Source organism: Schistocerca gregaria, chromosome 2 (genome assembly GCF_023897955.1).
Source record: "Schistocerca gregaria isolate iqSchGreg1 chromosome 2, iqSchGreg1.2, whole genome shotgun sequence".
Taxonomy (NCBI): domain Eukaryota; kingdom Metazoa; phylum Arthropoda; class Insecta; order Orthoptera; family Acrididae; genus Schistocerca; species Schistocerca gregaria.
This window is the reverse complement of record NC_064921.1, coordinates 597,324,300-597,336,095: the sequence shown is the minus strand read 5'-3', so window position 1 is coordinate 597,336,095 and position 11,796 is coordinate 597,324,300. Positions and strand designations below refer to the sequence as shown.

Genomic DNA, 11,796 nt, shown 5'->3' with positions numbered 1-11,796 from the left:
TGCTTTCTTTACGAAGATGGTTGTCTTCTAGGTTACAGGGACAGAACTTATTTAATGTTTCCTATTAATGAAAGGATTGTATTGAAATATCATTTTACTTTCCAAGTGCTTTATGAATTTAGCTGTGTTATGTACCCATTCTTGGAAACGTTACTTTCGTATTGAGAGAGAGAGAGAGAGAGAGAGAGAGAGATTAGATTTGTACAGTACAGTGCAGCGAGCCGAGATGCAGTGAGTTGAGACGTCAGCAGTGACTGGTCAAGCTCGGTTATCCATGTGTGAGGAATCCAGACATCAGACATGGGACGAGCACGTGACCGAGCCGAGTCGTGTGGGGCCGGACATGAGTGGCTCAGTCTCCCCGTCAACAGGTGAACCATGACTGGTCAAACATTGAGCATTGCAGCACTCTAACACTGAGCCCCACATGCTAAAGGTTTGCATTTATGCCCAAAGCCACACCGAAGTGAATACTTGACTTGGGTTGGGATGATCAGATGCAACAGACTGCATTGGCCGTAAGCTACATCCTCTGGTAACATCACCATGTTCAGTATTTGTCATCCACTTCATGGGTATTTCCTGACATTTGTGGCCCCAGTTGTCTTATATTACATTACTTGTCACATCATCATCTAGATCACTTTTTAAATGTTAATAAGAATCACCCCATATACTGTTAAGGCAACACTATTACAACTGGGACAATTTTTTGAGAGGGAAGGAAGACTACAATTGCCTCTCTCAACTAGCTGGGAAATTGTACTGTCTGCCACTGTATCTTAAGACATTGTAGATGGATTTCCTTTGTGTCATCAAGGTGCTGTAATATGAGGTACTTGATTTAAGTTGCTACAGAGAGCAGAATCATGACCATCAGAAAGTGCTGAATGCAGTTCCTACATGGAGTCATTACAATTACTGGACTCAAACATGTTAGATATGTAGCCAAACCCACCTCTCATCACTTTCACACGGCAGTAAAGGAATTCTGGAACCATGTAGGCATTGGCAGCACTTTTGGCAAAATGATCTGCCATTGTCTGGACAAAATCTCTAGATGATGTTCATACACTTTCCTCCATCAGTCCATCAGTATTGGATGTGGCCAACTGCAATTCCCAGAAATTATTTAGATTGAGCCCCATACTTGTGTTGAGCTAATAGAATAATTTATTTTGTCTCAGAGCATTCTGAATGAGCTCTTCCATCTCTCTTTAATGTTTATTGTATCTTTACAACATGAGAGGCTGAGGGGTTCTCCGCACTTGGTTGGCATTTGGAAATCTGTAGTCACATGCCTGGCCCTCATTGTTGGGAAGCAGCACTCCTCACCCAATAACAACTCTTACAGGGGTTTGTATTTTTTGCCTAATGATTAAATTGAAGGTTGTTGAAAATGTGTGTGGCTCCATCAATGTTTATAACTTCTTTGCCCAAATGTAATGCTCTCATTTGGCGGCTTTTATCTTCTACAGCATTTTTTTCACTCTGAAAACTGTAATTTCAGCTAAGTGCTGTGAGAATGTTGGAGCTTCTCTTTCACTTCATGTTTGCCTTACCACATTTGCCACATGTTATCTGACCATTACATGCAAATGTTGTATGACACTTAAAACAGCTCCCTTATGTCCAAAACTTACATGAAAAAAACATGCCTTAATATATTCTGAGGAACTGAGCAAGTAAAAAGTGATAATAATGAGGACAGTTTTTTTCACACACACCACTTACTCACTTCATACTGTTTCTACCATCCACAGGATGGTTTTTACTGTGAGCATAATGATCCACTTCATCTCGTAAGTAGCTATGGAGTTAAAGGTTGAACCCGACACGACTTTACATCATAATGACTGTAATACAATACAGGTGCAGCAAGTGCTCTAAGGACAGCCTATAACTCTTTTTCCTCATCAGCAACAATATAAAAAATATCTATTATTAATCATATTTGGCAACAACAAAATCTTTATTTATAGATTTAATCATATATCATTTAACAAAAAGTAGACGTTCCAGTTTTGTTTTTACTGCCCCTTAAAGAAATGCTTGGAATGTTAACCGTACACAGGTCTCAACCATATATAATTGCAACAAACTTAATAACCAAAACTTGCTACCATTATACACTATGGTCCATAGAGACTTGCATAGGTACATGATGTACTTTACTAATTAACAGTTTAGCATTCTTTCCCAACAAAACGATGTTCACACACAAACACATTTTAAAAATTATTTTCTGGTTACATATTTCTCATGTTTTCAGGCTATTATTTTTATACTTGTCCTCATTTCTGATGATTTCGGTTACATTTTTTATGACTGGAGAACAAAAGGTCATCAAGTTCCTGTTTCATTACAAATAAAATGTACTTCTTGCCAAAATATAATAACGAGCCATTAATTCCAAAGCATGCTGCACTCAAAGATTGTCAATATAGAATGCTTACGAATAATAATACATTAAGCCAGTCAATGAAGTTATAAGGGTAGTGATAAGTTCTTATTACAAGACAAAGTCACTCAAGTAAGTAAGCACAAAAACATTCATAATTATTAGTACTATATACAAATAAGGTTTAAAAACAGAGAAATAAATGATAAGTATTCTCATACTTGCAAAACACATTTTCATTACACCTCATTTCACTTGGGAATCGACATTAAGCACACTGGTACACACAATATTCAAAAATGGAACAAAGTACCACTCATGGCAAGTAGAAACTCGTTAGTTCCACTTGCCAGGAAAAAAGTGTGAGAAACTATCACTAACCAGTAAAAACGATAATCAGTATTAAGACTTGCACAGGCACATTAAGCACTGTCATGCTGTCTAAATAGTTTCCAGGTGATAAACAAGGAATCATAATAAAACACAGCCTACCCATCGCCAACTATCTCAGCACCACGATTACCACCAGTTCTTGATTCACTTGCATCTTTGACATTTGGATACAGTCTTGCAATGCTGCCGCCACCTGGAAGTGGATCTCCTGAAAGCCGCCCTGAGAATTCCAACTTTGTGTCAGAACGTGATGCAACTCGTTCAACCCACACATCAAGGAAAGTGCGAGGTCCTGAATATATGCTACTTCCTACAGCTGCTGATCTGTGTCCCACTGGTGGCACTCGAGTTGTGGAAACAATTCCCACTGTTGCAGATGCTGGTGGTGGAGACATTGGAGAATCGGTTGTTGCTCGGATAACTGTTGCTCGAGATGAAAACTCTGATGAGGTTTCACCCAATTTTCCAAATCTGCAGAAATGAATATTAAAATATCTTAAAAAGAATAAAAAGCTTACTACAATAAGCATTGCACATTTTAGACAATAGAAGCAAGCATCCCCTTATATCTCTTACGAAGGAAGATAGCCAAGTAAAACAATAGAAACAAAATTGTATAAGCATTCAAAGATCTCTTTAAACATTTCAGAGACGAGCCAGAAACACACATTCTTGTAGTGGTGCCTTTTGATGTTACCATGGAAACTGAATAGTTGGTGTGACCTTACTGTTGACCTCTGTGGTGTCACTACTGACTTGGTACTGATATTCAGGTGTGCCATCTGAAGAGGTGAAGTCTGATATGGCCTGGGACTGGACTTTGCTTAGGATATGGACTTAAGATAACTTGCACTGTTTCCAAAGAACATATTGTACATATATTTCTTTTTGTGAATAAACTCTATCTGTAATGTGTGTAAATCACCAGAACTAAAATAGTTAATAACAAATAATAACAATCTAAATGTAATGGTTGATTATGTGCATAAAGCCATTTAATATTTCTCTGTCTGCAGATAGTGGCTTTCAAATAGAAGTAGTTAAAGTCAGTGGCAAAGCAATACAAAAACAAATAGTGAAATTATTCACAAGAGTGTCCGGAGCAAGAAAATCCACCTAAAAATATGTACTGTATATACCTACTATACATATCTTAGAAATGCATTCACTTACTGGTCAAGTTCACGAAGAGCTTCATCAAGTTCTACTATGTCTCCAGGTTTCTCAGCCTTTGTTTTATCGTCGTCAGGAGACTTGTTCCGGCATTCCAAGAGGCAATTCAACACACGGCTGTGTTGCTCACTGCGACAATGTGCACGCAAGAAAGTTTCCAGTTCATTCCACATAATCCGATACTGTTCTTCCCTGAATAACCAAATAATGACCAATTTGTAACTTTCTACTATTTCGTATTATTTGTATGAAATAATTGGAATAAAGTAGAACACATACAGAGTTGGTTGTTGTAAATTGTGTGTATTAATATAAAATTAAATCCAAATGTTACATACACATTAACACACAACTCTTCCTAGAAAACAGCAGCACAAATAATACTACTAAATCAAATTTTGTCCCTTCTCCCTTGGATCAACACATTCAAAATTTAGAATAAAGAGAAGCAAATGCATCAAATAAAAAAAAACTGAGAAAGATAACAGCTTCATATATACAAAGACAATCGTCAGAGGTACACAATAATTGCTCACACCATAGACATGGTGAATAATATGACACGGAAACCATCAGATGCCAGTCCAAGTCGAAATCAGAGCATGAGACAGGCCATGCACTGTCGCAATGCAAAAATATAGTGGTGAGGTGGCTTTCTCAGCAAAGTGCTAGACACTATCACTATGGAACAAGAATCATCCATCCTTGATAATGGAGGGTTCTGTAGTCTGAAGGAACTCTAAATAAGGATTACTAGATTGCAGATTAATTAATGGTGAAAATCACAGTTGGGGTGATGGAGAAAGGTAGAAACAGACCGTGTACAGGAGAAATAGGGAAAGGACAGAAACATGTGAAACTTTGTAGGCCTCAAGTTTCACGTAAGGTAGCAAACGAATGAAATGGATATTCTAGTGAAGATTTCCTCTCTATCCCCTCTGTTCTCGTTAGCCAACTGAAAAGTTGAAAAAGGGAGATATTTCAGAATTTCTGGAGAATACTAAGAAATGGCATCTAACAAAAATACACTCCTGGAAATTGAAATAAGAACACCGTGAATTCATTGTCCCAGGAAGGGGAAACTTTATTGACACATTCCTGGGGTCAGATACATCACATGATCACACTGACAGAACCACAGGCACATAGACACAGGCAACAGAGCATGCACAATGTCGGCACAAGTACAGTGTATATCCACCTTTCGCAGCAATGCAGGCTGCTATTCTCCCATGGAGACGATCGTAGAGATGCTGGATGTAGTCCTGTGGAACGGCTTGCCATGCCATTTCCACCTGGCGCCTCAGTTGGACCAGCGTTCGTGCTGGACGTGCAGACCGCATGAGACGACGCTTCATCCAGTCCCAAACATGCTCAATGGGGGACAGATCCGGAGATCTTGCTGGCCAGGGTAGTTGACTTACACCTTCTAGAGCACGTTGGGTGGAACGGGATACATGCGGACGTGCACTGTCCTGTTGGAACAACAAGTTCCCTTGCCGGTCTAGGAATGGTAGAACGATGGGTTCGGTGACGGTTTGGATGTACCGTGCACTATTCAGTGTCCCCTCGACGATCACCAGATGTGTACGGCCAGTGTAGGAGATCGCTCCCCACACCATGATGCCGGGTGTTGGCCCTGTGTGCCTCGGTCGTATGCAGTCCTGATTGTGGCGCTCACCTGCACGGCGCCAAACACGCATACGACCATCATTGGCACCAAGGCAGAAGTGACTCTCATCGCTGAAGACGACACGTCTCCATTCGTCCCTCCAGTCACGCCTGTCGCGACACCACTGGAGGCGGGCTGCACGATGTTGGGGCGTGAGCGGAAGACGGCCTAACGGTGTGCGGGACCGTAGCCCAGCTTCATGGTGACGGTTGCGAATTGTCCTCGCCGATACCCCAGGAGCAACAGTGTCCCTAATTTGCTGGGAAGTGGCGGTGCGGTCCCCTACGGCACTGCGTAGGATCCTACGGTCTTGGCGTGCATCCGTGCGTCGCTACGGTCCGGTCCCAGGTCGACGGGCACGTGCACCTTCCGCCGACCACTGGCGACAACATCGATGTACTGTGGAGATCTTACGCCCCACGTGTTGAGCAATTCGGCGGTACATCCACCCGGCCTCCCGCATGCCCACTATACGTCCTCGCTCAAAGTCCGTCAACTGCACATACGGTTCACGTCCACACTGTCACGGCATGCTACCAGTGTTCAAGACTGCAATGGAGCTCCATATGCCACGGCAAACTGGCTGACACTGACGGCGGCGGTGCACAAATGCTGCGCAGCTAGCGCCATTCGACGGCCAACACCGCGGTTCTTGGTGTGTCCGCTGTGCCGGGCGTGTGATCATTGCTTGTACAGCCCTCTCGCAGTGTCCGGAGCAAGTATGGTGGGTCTGACACACCGGTGTCAATGTGTTCTTTTTTTCCATTTCCAGGAGTGTATTTACACATAAAAATATGTGATACTCAACTAGATATGAGAAGGACATGCTTTAATAAACCAAAACCGTGTGTACATTATGTTTCCCCAGTAAGTGATTCTAGATAGCAGCCACTACTCACTTATTGATGAACAAAACATTTTTGTTCAATAACTGAGCTAAGTTTGTGAGATTCAGTTTTAAGTATACAGCTAAGTTATGTCCGAAACATCTCTCAAATGAGAAAGCTTGTTTTATGTGAGGAGTCAACAGTTCTAAATTAATTAACTAACTGTGACTGTTTTGTCCTTGGTTCTTCCAGAAATATGCAGTAGTTTGCAGCCTGTGGTGGCGGCTTTGTGTCCCCTTTCCCTGGCAAGTAGTAAATCCTAAAGGCTATCCGTCCAATAAAACATGGCTTGGAAACTACAAAAATAAACACATAGGGTGAGGTAAAAAATTATGCAAATAAAGTACAGGTTTCACAAAAAGTATCCTAAAATGAATTGGGAGTCAGGTATAACATGAGGTACAATGTATCTGTGTCACAATGTCTACGATATTACAGCTACTGTGAAGAAGGCTGCCACACCTCACACACACTATAAAACAAATACAGAAAGATACACAAAGGACACTGGAGATCATTAACATTAGCAGCAGGCACTGAATATGAGAGAAGAGAACTATTAGATTTTATGAAGTAACCTAGTGCATTAGTGATGTACTAAGGGCAGTGAGTAACAAATAAAGCAACAGAGTAAGTTGTAATTTGTGTGTGAAATATAGTGTTTCAGTCAAACTAAGAATAAGGAAGCATGCTGTTTGTGTTTGACTGGGCAAGTGGCAATAGGTACAAGCGTGGTTTGAAAAGTTCTCGGAATCACCACGATATTCATTGGACTGTTGCCTGTAAACAGGTGCCACATCAGTGCTCTTGGAAGAGAGCTGGTGGCAGTGACATGGCTCTGTTATTGTTGCTGTGTAGTGATTTGCAAAGATGGAAAAAAATCGAGATTCGAGCAGTGATTAAGCACTTTGTAAAGAAAGGTATGAAAGCAAAGGACATTCATGCTGATTTCCAGAATACACTGGGGGACTCAGCTCCTTTATATTCAACTGTTGCTAAGTGGACAAATGAATTTAAATTTGGTCTGGAGAGCTTAGATGATGATCTGCGCAATGGTTAGCCATGATGTGTCACTACTCCAGAAATCATTGCAAAAGTGCACAAAATTGTCATTGAGGATCGCCGATTGAAAGCGCGTGAAATTGCTTATGCTTGTCAGATGTCACCTGAAAGGGTATATCACATTTTAACTGAAGAATTTGAAATGAAAAAATTATCTGCAAGGTGGGTACCACGACTCTTGATGCTGGTCAAAAACACACAAGAAAGGACATATCAGAACAATGCTTGGCCCATTTTAGGAGAAGCGAACAAGATTTTTTGCGCCAGTTTGTGACCACAGATGAAGCTTGGGTGCACTAATATACCCCAGAGACAAAACAACAGTCAAAGCAGTGGAAACATACTGATTCTCCATCACCAAAGAAAGCAAAGACAATTTCTTCAGCGGGAAAGGTAGTGGCATCAGTATTCTGGGATGTGAAGGGGATTCTGTTTGTAGATTATCTCCCTACTGGGCAAACAATTACTGCAGAATACTGTGCTAACCTCCTGGACAAATTGCAACACAATATACGGGACAAAAGGCCAGGTTTCACATGGAAGAAAGACATATTCAATCAAGACAATGCACACCCGCACACATGTGCCATATCCATGGCAAAATTACACAAACTAAGGTATGAATTGTTGCCACACCCACCTTATTCACCTTATATGGCTACACCAGACTTCCATTACTTCCCAAAACTGAAAATTTTTCTTGGTGGACGAAAAACGAAGAATTGATAGCCTGAGTTGAGAACTATTTTGCAGGCCTGGAGGAAACTTGTTTCTTTAAGGTTATTAAGGCACTGGAACATCGTTGGACTAAGTGCAGTAATCTATAAGGAGACTACATTGAAAAGTAAAAAAGTTTCAGTGATATAAGTACTTTTTTTCTATTCTGTTCCGACAACTTTCCAAACCACCCTCGTATAAAGCAGTATGCTTATATCAGGAGTATTTTTCAGTATGACAGTAAACAGTGTGTGGGATGTTTCAGCAGTGTATCATTCCATGAATGAAACAGGCTCAGTGGAACCTGCCCTTGGGAACAGCAGACAGCCACACCATATACAAACACCTGCCATGGAGAAACGTGCACAATTATTAAGATATGAGTACACAACAAGTGGATCTTGCAAAGCATGAAAATCCCATGTCTTTGTGGTTTATTTTATGTAATTATGCCTTTATCCAAACCATTTGCAAAAGGTGCAAGGAGTAAGTGAGGCTGATTTCCACCCACATGCAGAGATCTTTCACATGGTCACTCCTATAGTGATGTTTGTGTTATCCATGGCATCATTAAATAAGACTCACATGTAGATGCATTTTACTTGCTTTCCTAAGGCATTATTCAGGGCTGTTTAATGAGCCCATGCTTGTTAACGAGACACTTAATTGGGCCAGTTTACTTTATGTTCATGAGGGGCACTCTGCCTTTATCACTGGAAAATGTTTCTCTAGGAGCTAAGTGTACCATGTGGTTCATGCATGATGAGGTCCTAGCTGCTTAGGATTGGATATTCATCCGTTTTGGATAACATCTTCCACAGAGAGTGGATCAGCCATTTATGTCCACACCAATATCCCACCCAGTTTCCAAACTTTAGTCCACTTGATTTTTGTTGTAGGAAAGCATGTTACAGGTAATGTTCGTTACCACAACATCAACAACCTGGTACAATGAACTAATAACTCTAAAGTTCTTCTACAAAACCAAGTTTATTATCAAGTGGCTTCACTGACTACATCAAAATGTTGCCATGTGAGCATTGCATTCGTGGACAATTTGAGCATCTCCTGTAAAGTGACAACTGCATCTCCTGTAATACTGTAGCATACAATACAGTAGAAGAGTTTTGTGAAGCATTTGTTCACAGAAACATTTCATCAAGCAATCAGAGGGGTTAACACCATCCCCCCTCAATATCTGATACCAAGGTTTAGATACACCTTGCATAACAGAGGGAAAACTATCTAGGATGCAACAGGATTACACAAAAGCATATTAGACAGTGTATCTCTACATCAACGACTAATGTGAATGTATGTTTGTATGTATGTATGTACGCATGCATGCATGTCTGGTTAGGCTCCAGGCAGCAACTACACATAACAGCAAAACCCACAACACCTAAAGAAGACAGCTGGGTCGTTCATTGTGATAGAGTGCATAAAATAGATATGACAACTCGGCAAAACATCTGGAAGCCCACTATTAATGTGAAACACATTTTTTGTCATTGTTTACAAAGTTACAACTGAAATTAATTGGTGATTATGAATTAAACATCCCTACATATTTATAAATGAACTGGTATACCTAGTGACTTGTTTCAATATGTTATAAGACTGTTAAGTCCTTGTTTGACAGCCTTTTACAATTTCCCAATATATTTTGTTTGTGTGTGGGAGGGAAGGGATAAGATGGCATAACTGATGGCAGGATACAGCTATGTCAAAAACTATATGAGATGATACTTCCTACTAGTCGACATAGCACCATACAGACAGGAAATGGAGAGAAATTCCATTATGGGAATGTTCACAGGGAATGAAATGGGAGTCCCTTATGTATTCTCCATTGTGTATCACTGGTGAACAATACAGAAACCTCCTGTCACATCATGTGCATCATTAGAATGATTTGAAGAAGACTTGGTGGAAATGAGGGTGCTTGTGTGGTCAACCAGATCACCTGATCTTAATTCTATTAAGAACATCGGAGGTGCCATTAAGAAAGACGTGTCCCCAGTTTTGACTGACCCCATATAGTTGTAGGTAGTGGTTGATCAGACATGGATCAGAATGAGTGCCTAATTGCTTCCTGGAGTCCATATGATGGCCATCATTATCATGACAAAAGGAGGTGCTACATGCCATTTCATAGGTTCTTTAATTCAGGTGCTAACGAATATCCAATCAAAGAGTAAGCAACAACATAATAGACAGGAGGTAATACCCAACATATAAACTACAGTATAGAGTCAAACTGCTTCAATGGTTCATGGGCATCCCATCAGATAACACTGTGGAAGCTGCACAGTATTTCAACAAGACAGCTGTTCATCATCTTCAGGTGTTACTGATGTGTTGCTACGTTGCCTCGCCAATATATTCACTGGCTCACTAGAAAAATGCAGGTGCCTAGGGGTGGGGTTACAATGTCATCATAGATGAATTATAGAGCACGCCGACATTCAGGCCCTCTGACAGAGAAATAGCACACTGTTTTTGCATGCACAACATGGAAAAAAGCAAGGCCGAAAATAGTGATCCAGTGCGCACAGAGTTAGAATGTTGACACCCAGTTTAAGAGTGTGGACTCAGACTCGTTTGTCTGCATCCAACGATTCTATAATACCATCAATGCTGGTTCCCATGCCTTGCCGAGTTGGAATTCCATGTCTCTGTTAATCAGGTCATTACTTATATGGCTTTTGGCTGTTACTTTAATGGTGGAATCCCAGTACTTGGAAGTGGGAAAAAGTATTTTTGTTTCATAGTTCATGCTATGTCCTGTGTCAAGACAGTGTCCACCACAGCAGACTTTTATGACTGACCCAATCTGGTGTAACTTCTATATTCAGAGCACCTATCCTTAACAGCGTGACACGTCTGGCCAACGTATGATTTCCCATACTGGCAAAGGATTTTCTATATCCCTGGTCTCCTAACACATAACTTGTCTTTAACAGAACCCAGCATCATTTTCACTCACGTTGGAAGGTAGAACAAAAAAACAAATTTTATTCAACGTTTCTTGCACAACATGCCGATGTTACACACACCAGCAACATTAGAGTAGGAAACCCATCATCATGGAGTTCTCTGTTTCTTCTGGCCACTCTTGAGGTTTAGTGAGTGCATGTTGGAATGCATTATGAATCTGTTTAAGATTTTGAACACACACCACAGAGCAAATGTGGCTAAAGCTCCCTGCATCTCAGATAACTCTAGCCCTATGAAAAAAAGCCCATAATACGCCACTGCGTTGAGATGGGTGATGGCAGCTCACAGCTCATAGATGTAGGTCAGTGTGAGTTGGTTTACAAAACACACTGTGACCCAAGGAAACAACTTCTTTCCTCAAAGTCTTCCATAAAAATGTTAGCTACTGTGGGAGACAAATGAGTACCCATATTGACACCATCAGTTTGCTCAAAATACTATTCAATAAATAAAATGTAAGTCAAGGCAAGCATATGTTTGAGCAGATGTAA

The 11,796-nt window shown here is 40.8% G+C and overlaps 1 protein-coding gene across 1 annotated transcript in view; it reads right to left on the bottom strand.

Annotated features, from left to right (window-relative positions):
* Positions 1–2,619: 2,619 nt before the first annotated feature.
* LOC126334521 (integrator complex subunit 13) overlaps positions 2,620–11,796 on the bottom strand; it is a 132,995-nt gene continuing 123,818 nt past the window's right edge. The window contains exons 11-12 of the mRNA XM_049996873.1: positions 3,968–4,159; positions 2,620–3,265 (exon numbers count right to left, since the gene is read on the bottom strand). Of these exons, the coding sequence (XP_049852830.1) occupies positions 2,890–3,265; positions 3,968–4,159 (568 nt within the window). The 3' untranslated portion in view covers positions 2,620–2,889. The remainder of the gene's footprint in view (positions 3,266–3,967; positions 4,160–11,796) is intronic.